Here is a 25,870-nt window from a genome sequence, read left to right on the forward strand (position 1 = left end):
CTTTACAACCACGCAGAGCCGTACATCACCTCCGTCACCTACCTCCACTCTAGTGACACCGATAACCGGAAGAGGGGCGGGTATGACAATCTACGTTCGAAGGTTTCCTGTCTACACATTTAAATACACTGGCCCTAATTATCATGCGCACCCAGTCTCATATAAAGGATAATGAACGCGGAAGAAAATAAATAAATCGTAAAACCCCCTACTACTACATAAGGAATCTAGCGACAATGAGTAAGAAAACTGTTCCCTATATTTCATTGTGAATTCTTATAATAATATGAAATTACCATATCATACATATTTGTACAATTTGGTCTCACGATTCTTTCAGGCATATACAACATAATCAATTTAGATGCAAAGCATGTTGTTGCACTCACCAAGAAGCACTTACCCATGGACTGGAAGGTGAACCAAGGTCATCTTACATGGAAAACAGCAGAAGATCATCATCCACCAAAGAGCTGGCTGGCTGAATTCTGGAAGTTTCTTAGCTCTGAATGCTTTGAGTTAAATGACTTTATTGACATGCCTTTAATACCACTGGAACCACTACAGAGTTCAGGCAATTCTATATTGTTAGCAAGGTTGCAGAGAAACACAACTTTGATCTTTCAGAGTAGCACAGCGTCTAGCTTGTCAGATCATGTTCAGAAAGTGTTAAGGATGGTGGGGTGTACAGTCATAAAAAGAGATGAGTGTCTTAGACATCATGACATTGAGAGGTATGTTCTTCCAGCTTCACCAAGAAGTGTTCTACAAGTCTTTGTGAACTCACACAGAGATCAGGTCATCAAAGGCATCGCCTCTGCTTCATCACAGGAAAAAGATGAGTTGAAAGTGTACCTCTCTTCTTTAGGTTCTCTCTCAAATGCTGAAAAGGACTTGCTTTCCATGTTGCCAATGTTCACAACAATGTCTGGGAAATATGTTGCAGTTCAATTAAAGCAAGCATTTGTTTCAATCACCAATCCAGCCATTCCAAAGGATCTGCCCATGCCTGAGAACATTGTACAGTGTGCAAATGAAGCTGATCGCAGACTTTTGACTCTTCTGAATATTGAGCTCTTGGATGCAGCTAAGGTGGCTGTTCATTTGATTGACTGCATTGAGGCAGCCTCTTTCCAAAAAGCTGAAGAACAGACAATAATGACCTGGATATTGAATAATGGTAGCATTCTACTCTCACAAAGTCAGCAGCTTCTTGCGAAAACCAAACGTCTCAATTTCATTAAGACAACTCATGGAGAACACAAACAAGCTTCAGACGTGTTTGATCCGGGTAACAGGACATTTCAGGACCTTTTCGAGGCAGATTTCTTTCCCCCACAAACTTACACAAAGACTCAGGAAATGCTTCAGAGTTTGCAACGCCTTGGCCTAAAGACAGAACAAAATGAAATATCAACAGAAAACATACTCCAAGTCTTAAATCAAATTGAAAAGATTTGTGTCCACTCACCAGATAAGGCGTTCAAAAAAGCACATACTCTTGTTAGAGTCCTGAATAAGAATGATTTACTTTCCAAATTCACTAAGGCGCAGGTGGAAGAGCTGAAACAAAGGCAGTGGGTGCCCTGTGAAAATCCAAAGTTCATGAATGGAAGCATTTGTAGAAATCTTAAGAGGGGTCTGTATAAGCCAGCTGAAATAAGGGATTCCAAGTATTCTTTAATTGTTGGATATGTAATGCCCCTTACCTCTGAGCTAAAAGGACATGTCTGCAAAAATCTTGGACTTCATGAACCCCCTCCTGCTGAAAAAGTTTTGGAGAACCTCTCTGCACTGAGATCAATGGTCAACCCAAATTCAGAATTTCAGTTTAAAATCGAGCTGAACAGTATTTACACATTCATACAAGACAACATGAGAAATTTCACAGATTTGAAGGGCACAAAAAGCATCCCCTGGATATGGAATAAAAGTGAGTTTGTCTGTCCAGGAGATATAGTTTTAGCCTATCCATCTGAACTGGATCTAAGCCCCTACATCAAGAATGTGCCAGCAGAATTCTTGAAATATAAAACACTGCTAACAGAATTTGGTGTGAGGAAAACATTGACCAATGAGGAGATTGAAGAGATACTCCATGACATAAAACAAAGAATTGACTGCAGGTGTCCTCCTCATGGAGACTTGACAGAACTTAAAGTATCAATTGCCATTCTTGACTGGATGCGTAAGAATGAGAAGCTTTTAAAGGACAGTACCCCTGTGCCTGTTATGTCACAAGATAAAAACTTTACTTTGCAGTCATTGTCCAAAACAGTCTTTTGTGACATCAGTGCAGAAGGACTTGATGACCTGAAACAGGACAATGAAGAGTTCTATGTCATTCATGAAGAAGTTCTACCCATCACTGCAAGATGGTTGAACATCCCATTATTAAGTACTCGCATCTTAAAGCCACAGCTCATACAAGCAGAGCAAGAGTCATTTGGTATAGAACAGTGTGGGCAATCTGAACCAATTACTCAAAGAATTAAAAACATTCTTAAAGAGTATGATGAAGAAAGTGACATTTTCAAAGAACTCCTACAAAATGCTGAGGATGCTGGGGCAACCACGTGTAAATTCCTCCTTGACTTCAGAAAACACAAAGACCCCCCTGAAACCCTCTTTGATGATGGAATGGCTCTCTGCAATGGACCATGCCTTTGGATCTTCAACAATGAGCTTTTTTCAGAAGAAGACTGGAGAAACATTGTCAAAGTGGGATCAGCATCAAAGGAAAACAAAGTTGAGATGATTGGAAAGTTTGGGCTTGGATTTAATGCTGTGTACCACGTGACTGATATTCCCTCGATTTTGAGTGGGAAGAGCCTTCTCATTCTTGATCCAAATGTCACCCATTTAAAAAAGCACATACTCAGCAAAGGAAACCCAGGAATTAGACTTGATCTATTCCAGGAACGGCTGAACAAACGATTTCCTGGACAGTTTAAATCTTATGAAGGGATTTTTGATTGTGATCTGTCAGTGCAAAACAGCAAGAAAGCGTACAATGGCACCTTGATCAAACTACCATTTCGTACGTTGGAGGAAGCCAACATGTCAGAGATCAGTTCAAAAGTATATGATGAAAAGCGCATTATGAGTTTTAAAAATCATTTGACTGACAACTCACACACACACCTTTTATTTCTAAAGAACATTACATCTATGTCCCTTCAAATTGTCCCTGAAAACACATTGACAACTTCATGGATAAATCAGATTCAGACTCCTCTCAAAATATCCAGAGAAGTCATTAATTCATTTCCTGTTTCGAATGACACATTTCTCCAAGAGATCAAAAACACCTTCAGAAATAGTGATATCAAATGCCACAACATTGATGTCAACGAAGCACACATCGTTAAAGTAGTTCAGGAACGTTCAGAGGAATTCATCACACAGTACTGGCTTTTGTACTCGTGTTGTGGGACGCAGGAGTCTTTGCAAATGTTCCAGAGAAGAAACGAACAAGATCATGTGTTTTCATTTCCAATGGGAAGTATAGCTGTACCTTTGCAAAGAGAGGCAACAACCAATACGTGGTCCCCTGATGAAAGCATCTTTGGCCAGGCCTTTTGCTTTCTTCCTCTCGCAATTGAGACCGGTCTTCCAGTCCATGTCAATGGAACTTTTGCAGTCACATCAAATAGGAAAGGTCTATGGGAAAAAGGAGTGAAGTCTGAGTGGAACAAGGCTTTACTGAAAGATGCTATAACCTCTGCCTACATTACTATACTGCTTGAGCTGAAGAAAATGGCCCAAAATGGACATATCCAGAACTATTGCTTCCATACATTCTGGCCTAACACACAAACAGTAAGCAAAGCATTTTTACCCATGGTTGAGTCTTTCTACTCAGCAGTTGTGCAGAATGCCAATGGTAAACCTATGGAGATTTTCAGCAATGGACATAATTGGTGTTCTATGGACCAAGTAAGATTTCTGAGTCCAAAAATAGATGAGAACCAAGCAGTTGTAGACATTGCCATGAAAATGTTCTTGAGCTTGGGAGCTTCATATTCTTGTGTTGTTTCTCTCCCATCATGGGTAAGGCAAAGTTTCATCCATTGTGGCTTCAAGCTTGAGATCAAAAAGAGAACAATCAACTGGCCTGAGTTTTACAACATTGTTTTTGAGAACTTGTGTTCTGTGGACAAACACAGCAGAAATACTCTTGTGCTGAATGCCATTGACTTGAATGATCCAGCTGTTGATGACCTACTGAAAAGTTACCCTTGCATTCCAACACAGAGTTGTAAGAAGCTTCAATTTATCAAGCGACTTGTGAATCCTTCTGGCAAAATGGCTTGTTTGTACGAACTTAAGGAAGGACGCTTTCTTGAAGGAACAGAAAATGACTTTCTTTCACCAAAAAGGATTCAACGACTTTCAGATTTGGGAATGCTGAGTGACTTCCTCCCATTAGAGGACATCATAGAAAGAGCAGGGAAGATATCCAGTGTTTGGCAACAGGATAAATCTAAATGTCACAAATATCTTCAGTGCCTTGTGGAGTCAATAAAAGACTCCTCAGAAGATGTGAATTCTCTGCACTGGAACACACTGTCTCAAATACCATTCCTTCCCGCCATAGTTCCTTTTGTTCAACAAAACAAGAATGCCACCATTCTTAAAAAACCCTCGGAAGTTTACAATGACAGTTGTCACAATTTAGTAAGCATGACAGAATTCACAGTTGATCATTCAAACCTTCAAATACACAATTACGATCCAGTTCTCCAAAAATTGAGAATATTGACAAATCCACCAGTTGAGACAGTTCTTCAGCAGCTGTTAAAAGCACACCAACACTGCAATACATTTGAAAAGACGGCTCTCTTTAACATTGCCCTCTCTTGCTATGAATATCTCAACAATTACTTGTTGGAACAGAAAGATCCCAATCCCATTATTGACCATGCAAAATCATTTCCATTAATTTTTATTGAGGACCACTTTGTGAATGTGAGGTCAGTTGCCAGAAGTGAAGAATTTGAGGAAAAACCATATCTCTATGTGCTTCCAAACATCTTCTCCAAATTCTATAGGCTCTGGGACTGCCTTGGTGTCAACAATCAATTCACAAAAGAGCAATTTGTTGCTGCACTTAATGAAATTAAGGATGTATATGGATCTGACCCTCTTTCCATATCAGACCTCCATAAGTGTGTCACAATACTCATGAATGGGCTATACAAAATAAAAGATGAAAAGCTCAATAACTGTCTCATTCCTGATGAGAGAGGTGTGTTGACGTCTTCTAAAGACCTGAGATTTAACGACAGCCCATGGATGCCTGTCTCAGCTGGTGTCAAGCTCGCCCATCATCTGATACCTCGGTCTGTGGCCTGTCATTTTGGTGTAATGACGACACGACACCATACTCTGAAGAATCATTTAGTTCGTGGATTTTCCCTTCATGCTAAAGAATTTGGACAAACTGAGAAACTAACTGTCCGAATAAAAAATATAATTGATGCATATCCATCTAAAAAGGATATTTTGAAGGAGCTCATTCAAAATGCTGATGATGCACAGGCAACAGAAATTCACTTTGTGTGGGACAAAAGAAAACATAAAACAAAAAGGATATTTGGAAAGAGATGGGAATTGGTTCAAGGACCAGCTCTTTGTGTGTACAACAACAGAACATTTTCTGATGATGATCTGAAAGGTATTCAGCAGCTGGGGGAAGGAGGAAAACATGGCACTTTGGGAAGAACTGGAAAATATGGACTTGGCTTTAATTCTGTTTATCATCTGACTGATTGTCCATCTATCCTGACTGGTGACAAATGGCTCTGCATTTCTGATCCAAATCTAAAGTATGTGGAAGGTATTACAAAGCAGTCCCCAGGCTGCATGTTTTCCATTGATGATGAAATAAAGAAATCTTTTGAAGATGTTTATCATACTTTTCTTCCAGAAATGTTTGCGCTCAATTCTGGAACCATGTTCAGGCTCCCTCTCAGGACAGAGAAAATGGCAGAAAAATCTGACATATCTAAACATACAGTCACTGAACATGATATGGAGGAACTTTACTCTGCCTTGACTGAAGATCCTGAAGGACTAATTCTCTTCTTGAAACACATCACAAAAATACAATTCTTGGAGATCAGTGAAGATGGAAAGGGAAGAAAAAAATCTTTCCTCATTGAAAAGAAACACACAGAGAAGAGTATGGTAAGCAAGGAAAACTTTCACAGACATGTTCGAGAATCCCTCATGTCAGGAACAGCAGAACCCTGCCAAACCATCTATGGCATGCAAATCTCATCAGGAAATAAACAAAGTCAGTGGGTCATTGCAGAGGGCTTCGGGTATTCAAAACAAAGTTATGAGCAAAAAGACAAGCAAGATCATTTTAAAGTTCCTCAAGCTGCTTTGGCTGCATGTTGGAGCAGCTCATTTAACTCCACGTTTACTGGCAGGGCATTTTGTTCTTTGCCTTTACCTGGAGCAACTGGTTTACCAGTTCATGTGAATGCAAATTTTGAAGTAGATTCTTCTAGAAGGGACTTGTGGAAAGAGGATGGTGATAGTCTGAAGACAGAGTGGAACCAGTCACTGAAAGTAAACATCATTTCACCACTCTATGCTGATCTCCTGTTACGTCTCTGCTCAGTCATAAAGAAGGATACACCTACAGCTCTTGTATTCCTCAAGTCACAGCTGGAGTCGTCTTGCCTTAATTACTTTCCATGCTTTTCTCAGGGAGTAGACAAAGTCTGGCATGAGATGATCCATGAGGTCTATAGATCAATCAGCCAACGTGATCTTCCTGTCATACCCACTGTACATGCTGTTTCTGTTGAGTCATCACACCACTCACAACAAAAATATACAGTCACCTGGTGCAGTGCATCTCAACCACATTCAGAAAATTGTCCTTATTTCACAAGTGATGACAAAGATGGCACTTTTGACATTTTAGATAACATTGGGATGAAATTAGTGCCAGCCTCTTTTAAAATGCATGAAATTAAAGACAACTTTAAATCAGCTGGTGTGAATGTGACAGAAGTCAGTGATTCAACAGTGATGAACTTCTTGAAGCAAAGATCTCTGAATGATCCTTCCCAGACAAGTAGTGGTTTGCCTTTGCCCATAAACCAAACCTTGATCAAAAATGAAAAAAGATGTTCAAAACTTCTGAGCTTCTGCTTGACAAATGAAAATGAGAAAAATGCTGATGACCTCAATGGGCTGCCTCTTCTCCTCACAGAAGATCAGATGTTGAGAGTCTTTGACTCTGAATCCCCAAAGCTGATTTCAAGATTTAGCAGTCTTTTCCAAGGACATCGGGAAATGTTTGCAGACAGTGAAGTCAATAAAAATCATGTCAAAATTCTGCGTGAGGGAAAGTTTATTAAGGACTTAACAATTGACATAGCGGCATCGTATTTGAAACCAGAACTTGCTCAATTGCTCAGTCAGTCATTACCTGATCAAAGGTGTCAACTTTACAAACCAGAGTCAGAGACAATCAAATGGTTGAAAACATTATGGAAATTCTTTGAGGATCAAGATAAATACTACCAAAATGAAAGTCTGATTGTCTTCAGTGAGATAAAGAAACACTTCGACAACAGTCCTATCTTACCAGTCATTTGCCCCAGTCAAAATAACACACATTTCTTACAAACAATGGGGAACGTATCAAAAGTGATTCAGAGGCAAAATAAAAACATAGCATCCATTCTCATAAAACTAGGGTTCATGGAATTAGACTTCATCTTTTTCAGTGATCTCAGACCTGAGTTCCGTCTCAAGTATATATATCCAGAGCTCCTGCAAATAGATGACAGCAGTGCTGTTTTAGAAGAGGTTTATCATGTACCTCATTCCCAGTTTGAGGAGCTGTCTGAAGATAAATGTGAAGATCTTCAACGCTTCTTACAACAAGGGATCAGAGACTCCAATAACAAGAGTCAACATGTGTGTATGCTCAAGTCTTTGCCCCTGTTTGAGTCAATAACGGGAAAACGGGAAAGGATTGATTCACACAGAATGGTATTTATCTTGAATTCTGTGCATTACATTGATTTTCCAAACTTGTACCAGGTCGAAGGATGTGACAGTATTTTCCTCAAGCACACCTGGGCGAACCAAGAATTGGCAAAACATCTAGACATTAAGATTTTAGGTGATTTGGAGTTCAGTGTACAGTTTATTCTTCCTTCTGTGCACAAGATGAAAGAGGCCAAGCTTCTTGATTTTATTCAGTTGTTAGTGGAACTTGGACCAGTGGACCCCAGGATTGCCTCTGCATTGAGAGATGTCAGATTTATTCGAGACATCCATGGCTCTCTTCAGGTGGCTTCATACTTCTATGATGACAGTGTACCCCTTTACAGTGCAATGCTTCCAAGAGAGAGATTTGTGCCAGAAATGTTTTGGGACAATTTCCAACGTTTACCACGTTGGAAACATACTGAAGCACATCGTCTCTTAAAGGACCTCGGATTGAAACATGAAGTGTCTGATGAGGAAATTGTTCAGTTTGCAAAACAAATTGAATCTGAAACTAGAGGCAACACTCCTCTAGATGTTCTTAAGAAAAGATCAAACCTTTTGCTCAACATTATTTTGTCTAAGGGTAAAGACAAAAACTCAAATTTACTGAACAGAGTTGCTGATATTAAATTCATTTTCCCAGTACAAATTCAGCAAACACTTTGTGATTATCACAAGGCCTTTTCTCAAGAGAGGGAGGTTGTTGCAATCAGTGGATCATTGATTGACAGAGACCGTGATCACCATTATCTAATATGGACATCTATGCCAATCCTACCCTCAGAATTCTGCTCTCCACATCTCATAAAGAAAATGACGGATGCCGGAGCCTTGGAGACGCCACCCCCTGGAAAAATAGCTGCTAATCTGAAAAACATCTGTACGTGTCAGTGTCACACTGACGCATTGTTGGAAACAAGAGAAACAGTGTTTGGCAAATCATACGCATACCTGCAGTCAATAAATTTTGAGTCCTCTCAGTTCTCTGACCTCCCCATTATCTTGGTGGAAAACAGGACACAACTTGTGAGGGCCAAACAGACAGCACTTGTGCTACATGACGATCTTGAGTTTAGGCCTTATTTGTACCGCATTCCCTCAAATTATATAAAATTTGAAGATTTCTTCAAGAAGATTGGTGTAAAGGAGAGGCCCACCGTCAATCAATATATCGCTGTTCTTCAAGAAATCTATTGTAATAGTTCTGACAAAGACAGCCTTCAGGCAAATCAGCAGAAAGCTGTGAAGCGTGTTGTACAACAGCTGTTTTGCCTGCTGAAAGAGGAACAGAACAAAACCTCTTTCCCAAACAATCCACTTTATCTTCCATCAACAGATGGAAGACTCCATGAATCCAACACTTTGTTTTTCAATGACACCGTCTTCCAGCCCACAAGACTCGAGGGTCCTTTGGAAACCAAGCTGAAACTGCTGGAAAAATTAAAACACTGTCACCTTGAAAATGATCACTATGAACATCAAACATTGTTGCAGTTCCTTCCCCAGCCAGTTCGACCCAAATTTCTCTCGGATGTAATTTCTGAAAATCTGGATGGAGCAAGTGTCCAATATTGTGATGAAAGGCAATGTGAATTTAGTGGCTGGTTTGACAAACACTTGTCATCTGCTGCATTTCTTCATGGACTAGTCTGTCTCATCAGAGAAGACAGCAAAGGTGTGGTTTCACAATCTGAAGCTGCAAGAAAGTGTGAAGAAATATTTTCTAAGATTCAAATTATCTGTTGCAAAACTCTTCAAACTGAACTTCTGTTAAACCATGAGCCACTTGAAGGTAGTAAGGCTGAAACAGGTGTTTATGTGAAAAAACAGCTGGATGGGTGCAGTTTCTACTTAAAACACAATGATGACATGGCCCTTAAAGTAGTAAGTGAAGTTAATATGTGTCTTACTAAAGAAATCAATGCTCTTCTAAAGAACTGTCTGACCACCTCAAGCTATCTAGTCCTTCAGCAGCTTCTGCTGTCTGATAATATGGAGGATGTTGAGAAAACCTTGGCAAATCATGGCATTCATAACAGTGGCCACAAGGAGGAAGGACACAATGCCTTACCGAAACCTGGATGCCGTATACCTGAAGAATGGCAGGACTGCCTTGATATGAACTTCCTCAACAACTTTGAAAGTGGAGAGTATGTTGGCTTCAGTAAGGACGAATCTGGTGAATATTTCTATGCCCTTGTTATCAACCGTCTGGATGATCCACTGGGACAAATGAGACAATTTCCTGCCAGATATAAAATACAAGTTGGCAGTGATGACTTCATTGAAGTAAGCTCTCTTAACCTTTACCAATTTAAACGAGAAAAAAAGGCAACTGTGTCAACAGGGTCCACTTGCACAGATGTAGAATGTCTTTTGACATCCGGACCTCCACCTAAAAGAGTTTTTCCAGAGACATTTGAAGAGATCAAAAGGGAAATTGACCAAAGCTTAAATGAAATCTGGAATATGTCAAGTGAGGACAAACAGAAAGCCCTTAAACGTCTTTACCTCCGGTGGCATCCAGACAAAAACCCAGGGAATGAGGAACTTGCCAATGAGGCATTTAAATACCTGCAAAACAGAATTGAGGAACTACAGCAAGGAAAAACTGCACAAAAAACATCCTCAAGCTGGACAGACTTTCGGGATTTCTATGACACGTGGAACACAGAGGCTCGAAGCCACAGGAGGGGACGCGAGAGGTTCAATCAGAACTACTCTAGAAGCCACTACAACTTTTGGTCATACCACAAAGAAACACCAAAGCCAAACAGAGGAGAGGCCAAACGCTGGTATGAACAGGCTCAATGTGACATCAGAGCAGCTCACAATGACACTGGAGGAGATTACTCAGAGTGGTGTCTGTTCAAGGTTCATCAGGCTGTGGAAAAAGCCCTGATAGCAGCAATGTACAGGAGAAGTGGAGAGTATCCCAACAACTGCTCAATATCTAGCCTTGCTCAGCGGGTGTCCCATTACAGCTCACAGTTGACTACTTTACCCAACACTGTGAAGCAACTGACTGAACTTGGTGTGGATGGCAAAAAAACTCAGTATCCAAACTGTCACCAATTTCCTCACATTCCAAACAAGCAGTTCAGCGTTGATAATGCTAGGCGGGCACTGGATATTGCATCAAAGCTTTTAGAAAAAATAGAAGAATACATTTCTTGAAATGGCTTGAAACTACTGAGTTTCAAGTAACAATATTTTTAATCTATTTAGTACTGCTCCTGTAAATACTGGAAATTATTATCTATTTGTAATCCTGTTATGATGATTAAGGGTGCTTTCACATCTCTAGTTCGGTTCATTTGGTCCGAACCAAGGGCAAACAATTATACATTGTTGCTTTTTTCAGCTTTTTTTGGTTCCTTTTCACACCACACTGATTGCTTTGGTCCGAACCAGTTGAAAGGAACATTGGCCATGGTGTATTTCCTAAACTGCTTTTCAATTGGTCGGACTTTACGTGTGGGAAAATTCCAACAGAAGAGGAAAAGCCAGCAAACTATAATAACACTATGGAGAGACGACTGTGGGCTGGTTTTGTCCCTGGCCATAATCTACTACACTGTGTGCATTTACCACAGTATGCAAATATATTTCTATAATGAAGCGTGGATGCGACGTGAAAACAACGTTCTCACCACAAACGAACCGCTCCAGAGTTCGTTTGAAAACGTACCGAGACCAGGTACGCTTGTTTGGTCCGCTTTTGGTGCGCACCGAGTGCGATTGTTGCTTTCAGACCTGACCAAACGAACCGCACCAAAGAGGGAAACCAACTCTAGTACGATTCAACCGAACTAAATGAGGCAGGTGTGAAAGCACCCTAATAAGTCTGGTTCTCTTCTTGCTTACTATTATAGCATATTTAGCATTTATATTATTGTATACTGGGAATTCTTTTAGCAAACAGTAGAGCAATGCCAATGTCATGGGTTTGATTCCCAGGGTAAGCATGAATTAAATATATATCTTGAATGCAATGTAAGTTACTTTGGAGAAACCTGTCAGCAAAATGTGCATTAAAATGTCATTGTCAATCATTTAAAAGCATAGTTTTTATTAAGAAAGTAACAGAAGTCAAAACCTGTGTGAACCAGAGATTCACTAAATGACAGAACCACAAATAAAATGAACCTCAACAGTCACACAATCATCCTGCGATACAGATGCTGTATGTGCTTTACAATCTTTGCAGCAAAAGCATTTCTTGAGTCTATTGCAATATAAAATATTACATGAATAGAACTCGTGTTGTTCCCCTTACTGTTTGATCAAGAAATGAAACTTTGATTTGAGCAGCATCTGGTTTCCTCCATGCCACTGCAAAACCATGCCAAAAGTATTCATATGTTTCTGGTGTCCCAGTAATAACTTATTACACAAGTTCTGTACATAATTACAGCAGGTGTAACGCCTGTCCTTTACGTTATGAAGACAAGTTGTATAGTAAACAACTCTCCCCTCCTCCCCCCCGTGCTGTCAGGTATCTCAGCCTACCTGCGCCGCATGCCCGCGGCCCGTGAGCATCGGCCCGCCTACAGGCACGTTTGAGTTTGCGTGTTGCATCGTTGAGCCATGGTGTAGTATGAGCTTTTTTCCGTTTGCCTTGAAAGGAGCAACAGAGTCCAGAATGCCGGTGCAAGCTGATGAGAACATAGAAAGAAGCTTATCAGCACAATACTCAGCGCTAAAGCTCAGAGACAGCCTACACAAAGGGGAGACATTGAAAGCGGCTGAAAGCGGCTGAAACTAAAAATGTCACCTTCTGTACACTGTAAAAAGTATTTGTTGATAGTTGTTGGTTTAACTTAAAAAAGTAAGTAACCTGGTTGCCTTAAAATTTTGAGTTTATTGAAATTAAAAATTTGAGTTGATACAATGAAGAAAATTTGTTTAATAAATAGAAACTCAAAATATTATTGTATCTGAACCACATAAAAAATGTGATAAATCGATAAAAAAAATTTCACTGCTTCATCAGTAATAAAACACACACAATTACTCGATATGCTTACAAAATCTTTTAATATTTTAATAAAGGTTGTCGAATCTCAAAAAATGTTCATTGTATTAACTCAAACATTTTATTTCAATGAACTCAAAATTTTAAGGCAACCAGGTAACTTTTTTCTAAATATTTTTTTTACAGTGTAGGAATATAAGATACACTAGTCGTGAATGGTCATATAAAAAAAAAAATTGAAATTACAACTGTTGTAAATAATGAAAATTTGAGCAGAAATATTTTTCAGAATGAGACTTTCCTGAATAAGACTCTTCATCTATTCACTGTTATTACCCTGATTCCTATCCTGCACAGATGATTGAAACAATAAGGGAAAAAATGAAACACAAATTACAAACAATCCACAGGCTTATGAAAATATTTAAGGCCCATGTTGAAACACTAGCTGGGAATGCATAAGCTTGTGAATTCATGGAGCAGCATATCCACAGCACACCCTCAGTACTGCTTTCTCGAAAACAAAGACTCAGATATCCATATCCTTATTGCCATCCGGTCTCCAGTTAAAACATTTATCAAAGATTTGTGTGTTGATGTTAAAAGACCAAACCAAATAAAACTTCCAATTCAATTCAGTTCAAAACGTTTATTGTTAAATGCACAGTAAGGAAACAATGAAATTATTTCTTTGCTGTCTACAATGAATGCCAAGACAAATAGAAAGTATAAAAATAAATAAACACACACACACACACACACACACACACACACACACACACACACACACACACACACACAAAATACTATGTTAATAAGAATTGACTGTGTAATGTAAAAATATTAAAATATAAAAAACAAATTATGTTTTATATATATATATATATTAGGGGTGTAACGGTTCACAAAATTCATGGTTCGGTTCGATACGATACACTGGTGTCACGGTTCGGTTTGGTACGGTTCGGTACGTTTTAGATACAGCAAAAAGAAAAAAATTGGCAGATAAATTACCTTTTTTTTTTTTAAACTAACAAAGTATGATTTTTTTTTTTTGCATTGAACAAAGATGGAGCTATATTACCCATCTTCTATGTAGTTACAGAAATAGACATTAGCTCTTTACATTAGCTCTCTCCACACTTTTTTCACACACTACTGCTTCTGTCATCCCATCGGCCAAATCCTCACTTGTCTGACTCTCAAGGGGGCATGTCTGAAGAACGTGGCTGTTCAGCTCCCATTCATCGATAATGTAATGTGCCGTTACAGTCAGGTAGCTTTGTTCAGCCCTTGACGTCCAGCCGTCTGTTGTCAGAGCAACCGCTGTTGCTTTGGCCAATTGGTTTTCTATTTGGGCTTTTGTTTTTTAGTACAAACCAGGAATTACTGGCTGAAATGGGCTCATGAAGGAACATTGTAACGGGGCTCAATTACTTTAAGCATGTTCTTAAAACTCCGTCTGCAGTGCCCATGCGGTGCGTTTTGCACTGCGTATGCGGTGCAGGAGCCGCACGCCCTGTTGTCCTTTCACATATGTTGCGTTTTCAGTCCGCAACCGTTAACATGGGTACAGAAAAAATACGCACCGCATAGACTACGCACTGCAGACGGAGTTTGTGTGAAACGGGCGTAAGGTCTCATATCCGCGGCTATAAATGTCTTGCCATTTGAATAAGTTGGAAATGTCTGTCTAAATGATGCGGGAATAGTTTGTGGGATAGTTTGTGGCTGTTTATTCTTTTTATCATCTTGTTGTCGGCGTAAATGAGTTGATTGACATGACATGAATTATTCCCGCTGCTGTACCATCATGTAACAAATTCGACATACCGTTGTTTTTTTTATCCATCACTCTTGCCAACACAATCATAGCTTACAGAGAATCCAAAGTTCACCCAAACACCAGACCTGTTGGTTATTGGAGGATCTTCTATTTCTGGTCTGTTAAACGCAATAGCCATTTTGCAATGAGCATTCAGCGTGGACTGAGTAAGCGAGCACCTGACTGAGCAGTCTAAAACGTTTTAGTTTTTTTCTCTGGTGTCGGGGGCATTGCCTGTTACGTCGTTTTGGTTATTGGGCTTCCTTGTTGAACGCATAATATTTTATTTCACACACTTTTTTTTCCCCAAATCTAATTAATTAGACCAAGAACCGTTCGGTAGAGGGTAGAAGTGCAGAGGGTAGAAGTGCCGAGGGTAGAAGTGCAGAGGGTAGAAGTGCCGAGGGTAGAAGTGCAGAGGGTAGAAGTGCAGAGGGTAGAAGTGCAGAGGGTAGAAGTGCAGAGGGTAGAAGTGCCGAGGGTAGAAGTGCAGAGGGTAGAAGTGCCGAGGGTAGAAGTGCAGAGGGTAGAAGTGCAGAGGGTAGAAGTGCAGCGGGTAGAAGTGCCGAGGGTAGAAGTGCCGAGGGTAGAAGTGCAGAGGGTAGAAGTGCAGAGGGTAGAAGTGCCGAGGGTAGAAGTGCCGAGGGTAGAAGTGCAGAGGGTAGAAGTGCCGAGGGTAGAAGTGCAGAGGGTAGAAGTGCCGAGGGTAGAAGTGCAGAGGGTAGAAGTGCAGAGGGTAGAAGTGCCGAGGGTAGAAGTGCAGAGGGTAGAAGTGCAGAGGGTAGAAGTGCCGAGGGTAGAAGTGCAGAGGGTAGAAGTGCCGAGGGTAGAAGTGCAGAGGGTAGAAGTGCAGAGGGTAGAAGTGCAGAGGGTAGAAGTGCCGAGGGTAGAAGTGCAGAGGGTAGAAGTGCCAAAGGGGGAAAAGTGCCGAGGGTAGAAGTGCAGAGGGTAGCAGTGCAGAGGGTAGAAGTGCAGAGGGTAGAAGTGTCGAGGGTAGAAGTGCAGAGGGTAGAAGTGCCGAGGGTAGAAGTGCAGAGGGTAGAAGTGTCGAGGGTAGAAGTGCAGAGGGTAGAAGTGTCGAGGGTAGAAGTGCAGAGGGTAGAAGTGCCGAGGGTAGAAGTGCAGAGGGTAGAAGTGTCGAGGGTAGAAGTGCAGAGGGTAGAAGTGCCGAGGGTAGAAGTGCAGAGGGTAGAAGTGCAGAGGGTAGAAGTGCAGAGGGTAGAAGTGTCGAGGGTAGCAGTGCAGAGGGTAGAACTGACGATCTTCGCTGCAGACATTTTCGGTCCATCACAGTCGTGTTTCCGTACCACGCGGTAATGCAGCTTGTTAAGACCCTCTCCACCACACAACTATAAAAGTTTTTGAGGATCTTAGTTGTCATGCCAAACTTCCTCAGTCTTCTTAGGAAGTACAGCCGCTGTTGTCCCTTCTTAACCAGCTGTTTGGTATTGTCCAGGTGTGGTCCTCACTAATGTGGACCCCAAATATTTAAAACTACTCACCCTCTCAACTTCAAGCTCAGAGATAAGCAGTGGCTGAAGAGTTCTCATGTTTTTCCTCATATCCACGATCATCTCCATTGTCTTGTCTGTGTTGAGCATGAAATTGTTGTCTTCATACCATGTTACTGGCCACCTTCGTCCTGTAGGCTGCTTCATCCCCGGCAGTGATGCGTCCTATCACTACGGTGTCGTCAGCGAACTTTAAGATGGCGTTGTCCTTGTTGGGTATAGACACTGTCATGTGTAAATGTGTAAATAGTATTTGTTATAATAGTAGCAGAGGTCCTGTTTCCGAATCCGGACAGACTGTGGTCTACCAGTCAGGAAGTCTAGGAGCCAGTCACAAAGGGTGGGATCTAGTTCAAGTAAAGACAGTTTATGGGTGAGTTTTTGAGGAATTACTGTATTAAAAGCGGAGCTATAATCAATAAATAGCAATATATGTATCATTATTTTCAGGGCTTGACATTAACACCCGCCAGCCTGCCAAATGCGGGTAGATTTCAGCTGTGGCGGGTAAGGCAGTCACTCCCACTAGCCACTTTGGCGGGTTGAATATAATTTCAGCCTACAGCCAAATGAAATGTGAAGACCGTCGTATCACAAAATTAAAATTGTATTACAATTCTTTATAGATCAACATGCAGAAGTGAAGGCGGGGTAGGCGGAATGATACAACAAGCGTGCAGAAGCTCTGGCAAGCGGGCAATCAGTTCTTGTCAGTGTTGGGCAGTAGCAGCACTACATTTCTGAAGATCAAGCTCAAATTAGAAACACAACTGCCAAGTCGCGGATATAGGCCTACTTCACTTTCTATGTTCCTTTCTGCCTCGCGCAGACGCGCACAGATGCGCGTGAGCCTTTCAATGGACTCCTTTGGCAATGAGTGCAAAAAGACGGGTTCGGCGCTAGATGACGTTCGTTTCCGAGCGCTCAGTTCAGTGTAGTGAAGCTTAATTTAACTTAGAGTAGGCTCTCTCACTCTGCATGTGAAAGTTTGAAAGGGTTTTGAATCTTCAAAATCAAGTAAAATGACTCTAAATCAAGTAATTTAAGCATGCCAAAGTCAACTTTAATTATATAATGTAATTTCCAAACGGCAAAATTGTGGCCAGTGAAAATGCTGAGTGGCAAAAAAAGAGTTTAGGTCATCCGGCAGGCTGTCTGCAGAACTGATAGTATGATAGTACTAATGGTGGTCCTGTAGTCTGTGATGTGCTGCAGATCTTGCCACATCCTACTAGGGGACAGCATTAGAGTAGAAACTGTCCAGCCTCTCTCTATACTGTCTCTTTGCCACTGTTATGGCTCTTCTCAGTCCATATTTTGCAGCTTTGTACTCTATTTCATTGCCAAATGTGAATGCAAGGGAAGGAGCATGCAGCATATGGCGTACCTGACTGTTTAAAGGGATCCCCTGGTGTTGAGACTTGTATGGCTTAATATAACATAAACGATGTCTCTTACTGAAATATGTAGTAAAAAACCCATGAAAGATCAATGTTATTTAAAAAATAGATTTTATATTTGGACCATGGGTGGCGCCATTTTGTTTGCGTTCTAGGTTGATGACGTAGAGTGGTTGAACTCCTCAATCAGCTGGCGCTACCCGTAGCTATTTTTACCACAACACAACTCGAAAATTGTTTCAGAGTTAAACAAAACCAATGAATTGCTTTGTAATTGTACTTAAAACACACTCAAACATACATGTGCTCACAAACTCACCTACACAAGTCACAAACAGATCGGCGGGCGGGCACACACACCTGACAGACTGCTCTGTCTCAATCGAGATGTTGGGCTTCTTAGTCTCCACGACAGGGGCTGAATCTGAAATCGACCCCTATACCCTGAAATAGGGCATTATTTGAAGGGACGGCCATTTGTAATGTTGTCCGACACCATAGTGGACATGTTCGAGTGCAGTCATTCAGTCTCACGTTGCACCGCAATAACGAGTGTACAGCCGATTTACAAACAACAGCTGTCCGACTTCACGCACTCGTCTTCATTCACTTCTTCAAGTTGTATTAGTGAACAAAAGTAGGGAATGTTATTTTTGTCTTAAAAATGAAAGTTTAAAGATTGAGGTTAATTCACTGAGCTTGTGCTCAAACTTTAATGCACAAACCAATCCCATGCATCATCACCAAAACGAACTCCAGAGGACGGCCACCAATCGTCATCAGTCTCTATTGTGAATCGTCATCAGTCGCTGGTCAAGCACTGTTCCAATTCAAAGTTCACATCTAGCCAAGTACAGTTCAAATCCCCGGATGTGTCCTTGATCCTCTCCTTTTATCGAAGATGCATCGAGAGGTGACTTGTGGACTTCAGACAGACCGGTATCCCAGAATTCATCTCACACCGACCAGCAAGCGCAACAGCGGACGAGAAACCCGCACAATTGAAAAATACTACAGTTAATGTACACTGTAAAAAATTATTTAGAAAAAAAGTTACCTGGTTGCCTTCAAATTTTGAGTTCATTGAAATTAAAAATTTAAGTTAATACAATGAAATTTTTTTGAGCTTCAACAACCTTTATTAAAAGATTTTGTAAGCATATTGGGTAATTGGGTAAACTGTGAAACATGCCAAATAGTGCTATTTTCATGATTTATTATGTGGTTCAGATACAATAATATTTTGAGTTTCTATTTATTAAACAAATTTCCTTCATTGTATCAACTCAAATTTTTAATTTCAATAAACTCAAAATTTTAAGGCAACCAGGTTACTTACTTTTTTAAGTTAAACAAACAAAAAACAACCACATTTTTTTACAGTGTAGTAATGTACAGTAACAAAATGTAGTTTTAAGACTTTTCAGGCGAGAATGTAGTTGTTTAAAGCTCAAATCTGTGGTTTATTTATAAAGAGAGCACCTATTTGGCAATTTGATCTGGCGAGTTGTGAGCTCCAGTCGGTCCAGCGGGTGCTCAGCGCTCGTTAACCCGCCGAGAGCAGCCTTTTCTCGGCTAGACCTTCTGACGTTTGCCGCTGACTCTGATGTCTCTGGTGGTTAAACATGAAATATAATTTGTCTTGTGTAGATCTAACGGGCGATCTTTGGTCTCATTAATCTATAATTAGTTCCCTGACAGATCGTTTGGGTGATGGCATAGTGAAGTTTTTTATTTTAGGCTATTAACTTAACCGTTGATGGCACTAACTTTGTTTGACTGGATTGTTCACTTTATTTCTTGTATTTTACCTTTTATTTATACTCTTATATCATTGATCACACATAAACTGACATTTAACAAAAAGAGACTGGGTTGTGTTTTATGTCATATTTCATTTTATTAGAGTAAAAATCATATGCACACTTGTCTGAACCGCAAATTATTATTATTAGTAGTAGTAGTATTAGTATTAGTAGTAGAAGTAGTATTGTTTAATGTAAATGAAAAGAGGTAGGGTTTTTTTATATTTCGTTTCGTTAGATACATGCAGTGAAGATAAGGCATTTTTTATGAAAATGAAAAGAGGCAGAGAGGTGTTTTATCATATATTTCATTTTATTGTGGCCTAAAATATACATATAGCCTATAGGCCTACACGTTCAGTGACACTATGAAGAACGCTGCTGTTATCAGATCTGACTGACTTGACTTGTGTCCTGCCGTCCTCGGGAGTTCGTTCTCCAGTCGAACTTGGCAAGTCTGAATTACACGGACGCAAGTCAGATGTTCGTTTACTTGGTATTAAGAAACCTATATTCTATGCTACAATAAAACGAAATGTCATAAACCGCCACACTGCCTCTTCTCTTCTGGCATTCTGGGACGTCTCCTCTCGATGCGTCCTCGATAAAAGGGGCGGATCAAGGACACATCGAGGGATTTTAACCGTAGCCTGCTTGACTAGATGTGAACTTTGAATTGGAACAGTACTTGGGCAGCGACTGATGACGTTTCACAAGTCCACGAGAACAAGTACATTTTTAAACAGACAGGCCTCAAATGCTGATAGGCCGTCACTCTAAATACAGAGGAGGGAACTTACTCACCCCGCTACACTTATATGCATATTTAACTTTTCCAGCCTCTTATTGCTACCTGTCCCAACTTTTTTGGAATGTGTCGCTCTCATGAAATCCAAAACGAGCCAATATTTGGCATGACATTTCGAAATGTCATACTTTCAACATTTGATATGTTATCTATATTCTATTGTGAATAAAATATAAGTTTATGAGATTTGTAAATTATTGCATTCCTTTTTTATTCACAATTTGTTCGTGTCCCAACTTTTTTGGAATCAGGTTTGTATGATCACGCCGGGATTTTGAACTTCTTCATTTTTTGAACTAGATGAGATTCGTCTGATATGAGAAACCGATGGTTTTGTGTCTTTAGAAATCAATAGGTTGCCAACGGTTGGATTTAAAAATATGATAATATTTGTGTTCTACTGAAGAAACAAACACACCTACATGTTGGATGCCCTGGGGGTAAGCAGATAAACATCACATTTTCATTTTCATTTTTGGGTGACCTATCCCTTTAAGGAAGTCTTAAAGAATGCTTCTAATTAAGTGAAGCTTGATCAACAGCATTTGTGGCAAACGGAAAGTGTTTTTGATTCGTGCCAAGTGGCGTGGTTCAGCGAGCTCTGTGACGGGAGAACCGGAGGACGAGTGGTGTGTTATGAGGAGAATTATGTTTAGATCAATTATGATTGAGGTTGTTACATTATTCTGTCCGTCAGATTGTCCGTATGGTTAGATAATCACCACAGATGAACGGATATGAATGGTGCCATGTAACGGGAGCTTTATGGCGAAAATCAAATGAGCTGACAGAGATATTATCACTGAAACATGTCATTCCTTGTAAACAAAGGGAAATCAGTTTCTCTCTTTGGTGGTGGAAGCCATACAGAAAGAGGCCTGTCCACTGCCATGCTATCAAAATAAAATTACCCTAATTATTTATAATTATATTTACCTAGGTATAAATCTCTTTGAGTAAATGCAGAGTCCAGGATATCACATTTATTGCCGCATTTTCCCCCCAAGATAAATTAAAATAGGAATCTCCTTCAAACATTATAAAAAGCTTTCAGAATCAGTAGTTTCTATGTCGGTGTCTGTTTTTTTTTTCTCTCTCCGATTTTGAAGAGTGAGTCGTGCCTGTTCTTTAGTTTTGTTTGTTTGTTTGTTTGTTTTGCTTTTTTGGTCATTTAGTCCTTTCCCTTATGAAAATTAACCATGGATTTATTACAACAACAAAACAACTGCAAAAGAACAAACAAACATGCATGGTAACCAGAAATTAACCACGGTTAACCAACATTACTTTGGTTTGTTTCAAAAACTGAGCTATTTTGAATCCAAACTGGTTTGTTGACACCTCATGCACTAAACTATGAGTGATGCAGGAAGAGTTTTGATTTCCTCTGAACAGGACCTTTCCAGTGAACAGAAACCTAATGTATCTCAGTGTCTTTATCAGTCTCACTGTGATCGCTGGAGCTCACTCTGCATCAGGACCACTGAAGGTAGGAGACAACCTCGTCTACATACACCCTTATGAACTGTTACTAATATAAAACTATACACTGTAAAACAATTCCGGTCTCCAACTGAAAATGTTCTAGTGACTGATCATATCTAAATTTTCAGTTGGCCGAATTTAATTTCTGTGAATTAAATTGCATCAATTCACAGAAATTCAATTCGGCCAACTGAAAATTTAGATGTGATCAGTCACTAAAACATTTTCAGTTGGAGACCGGAATTGTTTTACAGTGTAATGTTACAGGCTAAAATTTAACTGAGCAATATAGCAACGTATGTATTTTTGAGCCCGATCTCACGAAAATGCGTATAAATTGTACGAGTTTGTAATCTCGTGGAATGTATACGCCGAAATGAGTTTTCACGTGCATATGGTACGCAGTTTTTCGCGTGCATTTGATACGCACTTTATGGCGCGAACCAGTTAATACCAGTTGTCTAAGTGCATGCACAATAAGTATGCATTATTTAGCAAGCATGTCCACACTTTATTAATTTAAAATTACAATTTTCAGCACTTTAAGGTAAACTAATTTACCACAAAAATGTAAAGATTTTTAAATGTAGAGAAATATATATATATTTAAATAAATAAAAAATATATTTTTCAAATGTTTGATTGACACCAGCAGTTCTTGAATGATAAGTTTTTCAGAATGATGAGATCATAACATGGTTATGGGTGAATGAAGGTGGTGCAGAGCCAAATGGGCGGAGCTTGAGACATTCCAGCCCCGCCTCTGTTGATCTAGGGGGTGGAGCTTAGGGCGATGGCAGAGAGAGAGAGAGAGAGAGAGAGAGAGAGAGAGAGAGAGAGAGAGAGAGAGAGAGAGAGAGAGAGAGAGAGAAGTCAAACTCCACCCATCGGCTCTGCTGTGAGAAGCATCTTTTTCTGTGACACTTTAGCCTTCTTGAGCATCAGTGAATGTTTGCAGCTTTTGTAATAGTTGTGTATGAGTCCCCCATTTGTCCTCAGTGTGAAAAGTTGGACCTCAAAATCATACACATCACACTGTTAGAAATGGGCAAATAATCAGAAAATGCTGGAAAATCAAAGATTGTGTGGGAGCTGGAGGATTTTTCTGAAGAACAGTGACAGTTTAACTGTTCATCACAAACAAGAGACTCAAGAACATTAAACAACCATCACAAAACATGAACACTTTGGTTTAGGTTTAGGCCACAGGAGGGGCGTTTCTAGGATTTTCATTTTAGGGGGGCTTCTAGTCCCCAGTGAGGGTAGCCAATAGAAAAAATGGTCACACTTTAGTGTAGGGTCCAAATTGCTCTATTAAGTAGTAGCTTAACATGCATACCTATAGGATATTGGCTATTAATTATTATGTATAAAGCTAATATTAATAGCTTATTGCATGGCCATATTGTAGCCTATGCATTAATCGTACCCAATAATGTAGGCAGGTCTTTGGTTTAACATTTCTGACTTAAAGCAGCAGCTGTCAAGCATGAATGTTTAGTTTAGCTGCTTACATTTCTCGTACTTGACGTCGAGTTGCGCTGCTAAAATTCGCGCTCAGCCTCAGCTGTGTGAACATAAAGCTGATGACTCACAGGACAACTTTCTGAGCAATGTTGCTGAGAGATGTTGCTTGGGCACTTTCAGATTAAGAATGGGCAACAAATTTGTATCTGGATATCCAAAAAGAAATGTGTAGCCCATTCTCAATGGGAAAATGCCCACAACAACATTGCTTGGCAAAAGTTGCCCCGTGTATCATCAGCTTTAAGCCGGCCTACTCGGATTTGATTGGTTTTCTCAAATATTTTGACATTGACGAGCGGTGACAGATCAATGAAGCTCAGATTTACGCACACAACTCTGCTTCTGACGTGCGCTCTGCTCAGCGCCGCTGCGGATTGAAGAACTCAACACACAGACACACTAAGGGTGCTTTCACACCTGCCTCATTTAGTTCGGTTGAATCGTACTAGAGTTGGTTTCCCTCTTTGGTGCGGTTCGTTTGGTCAGGTCTGAAAGCAGCAGTCACACTCGGGTGCGCACCAAAAGCGGACCAAACAAGCGTACCGAGACCTCCTTGAAGAGCTGGTCTCGGTACGCTTTCAAACGAACTCTGGAGCGGTTCGTTTGTGGTGAGAACGTGATCCGACCTCGAACAGAACCAACTGCAAAAGTACTGATCATTTTTGGACTAAACCAGCTGCCGTAGTTAGCTGCGCTGACATTGTGTACATGACATTATTACCTGATAGATCGTTGGCAATATTTTGGGAAGATGAGCATGTCAGAGTTAAGAATATTTAATGGACGCCTCCGCTTGAAGTGACGAGCGATGCGCGGTCGCCATCTGCAGTGCATTAAGGCCCTTTCACACTGGACGCGATTTTGACGTGCGAATAATTCGTGCTATGTTTTTTTCCCGATCAGCTGTTTGTGTAATGAGCGCTTCCACACCGAACGCGAATGTGCTGAAGCGAAAAAACGACATTTATTTTTTTCGTTTCGATGCTGTTTTTTTTTTACTCTAGCGGCGACAAAAACGACTTCAACCAATCACCTAAAAGGAAACAAAGGTGACGAAATGTCCAGTTGATGTCACAAGCTATTCAATCAACTTTAACCTTTGCCAGGCATGGCATTTCTCATGAGATTACAGCTGCAGCTGTGTTTGCCCACTGTATGCTACAGACAGCAATAACTTATAACCTTTTATAAATAGTTGATTTTTTTTTAAAACATTGTGCCCGCGATTATGGAAAGTGAACGTGTTGCCATCAGTACGTCTATGGCACTGAAATGTTCACATTGACTGGAAACATCTGCTCGGATCGATTGATTCCCTGAAGTGCGCGGTTTGTCTCGTCAGATGCGCTGCCGTCTCTAGAAGAGCTCCTCAAATTGTCCCACAGACTTTAGAAAGTAAGTGCTGAACTGGCCATGATAAAGTTTTGCTCCTGTAGAGATTAGCATCCTCCCCTTCAGACTCTCTGTTCTTTAAGACTGGCTGCACCCAAAACCCTTCTTCTCGGTCCTTTAAATAAAATGAAAAGCTCGTCTTCACTGAATGATGAAGTGCCATGAAGTGCTCAGCTGTCGCCGCGAATGTTTTGGACTGTTGGAGCTCTGAAACGTCGCAAATTCGTGTCGCGGCTGATGTGAATGGTTTTGACGCGAAATATTCGCATGCGAAATATTCGCTTATTCGTTACGCTTTTTCGTTACGCGTCTGGTGTGAAAGGACCTTTAGAGCGTTGTTTTCAAGTCGCATCCGCACTTCATTATAGAAATGTATTGTTTGCGTACTGTGGTATATACACACAGTGTAGTAGATTATGGCCAGGGACAAAACCAGCCCACAGTCGTCTCTCCATAGTGTTATTATCGTTTGCTGGCTTTGCCTCTTCTGTTGGAATTTTCCCACACGTAAAGTCTGACCAATTGAAAAGCAGTTTAGGAAATACGCCATGGCCAATGAGTGATGTGGATGTTGTCACGTGACTGCATTTTGGTTCGTTTCAACTGGTTCAGACCAAAGCAATCAGTGTGGTGTGAAAGGGAACCAAATAAGCAGCAAAATGCAACAATGTATAATTGTTTGCCCTTGGTTCGGACCAAATGAACCGAACTAGAGATAAATAAACTGAATAAATGAACCTAACTTAGGGTCTCTAGATAGAACTAGAGACCAGGGTGCTTTCACACTTGGTTCGATTGCCTGGACCGAACCCGAGTTCGATTGTTCCCCTCTGCCCCCACTGGACTGTGTTCATATTATATTATTTGGGTCCGAACCATAGACTGTAAAAAAAATATGGACGTAGTGTCCGTGACGTTACCCATTGTATTCTGATAAGCCGTTCTGAAGCGTAAAGTAGAGACGAGCCGGCCGTCGCCATCTTGGCAGCGCTTCATCACGAGCCACTCCCGGATAACAGAAAATGGGCAAAATTACCGTATAGGCCAAAACCACAATTTGTACCAGGCTGTAAACATGTTTTTTTTCAGCTGTAAAGTTGGACATTTTAACATG

General features: G+C 40.5%; 2 protein-coding genes across 2 annotated transcripts in view; both read left to right on the forward strand.

Annotated features, from left to right (window-relative positions):
* LOC137074977 (sacsin-like) overlaps window positions 1-12,448 on the forward strand; it is a 43,293-nt gene extending 30,845 nt beyond the window's left edge. The window contains exon 9 of the mRNA XM_067443090.1: window positions 341-12,448. Within this exon, the coding sequence (XP_067299191.1) occupies window positions 341-11,202 (10,862 nt within the window). The 3' untranslated portion in view covers window positions 11,203-12,448. The remainder of the gene's footprint in view (window positions 1-340) is intronic.
* On the forward strand, window positions 11,642-16,183 carry LOC137075813 (ribosome-binding protein 1-like). The gene is given in 3 exon segments (XM_067444766.1): window positions 11,642-11,725; window positions 15,153-15,743; window positions 15,746-16,183. Coding segments are annotated over 3 exon segments (1,113 nt in total).
* The last annotated feature ends 9,687 nt before the right edge of the window (window positions 16,184-25,870 follow it).

Source organism: Pseudorasbora parva, chromosome 5 (assembly GCF_024679245.1).
Source record: "Pseudorasbora parva isolate DD20220531a chromosome 5, ASM2467924v1, whole genome shotgun sequence".
Classification (NCBI taxonomy): Eukaryota; Metazoa; Chordata; class Actinopteri; order Cypriniformes; family Gobionidae; genus Pseudorasbora; species Pseudorasbora parva.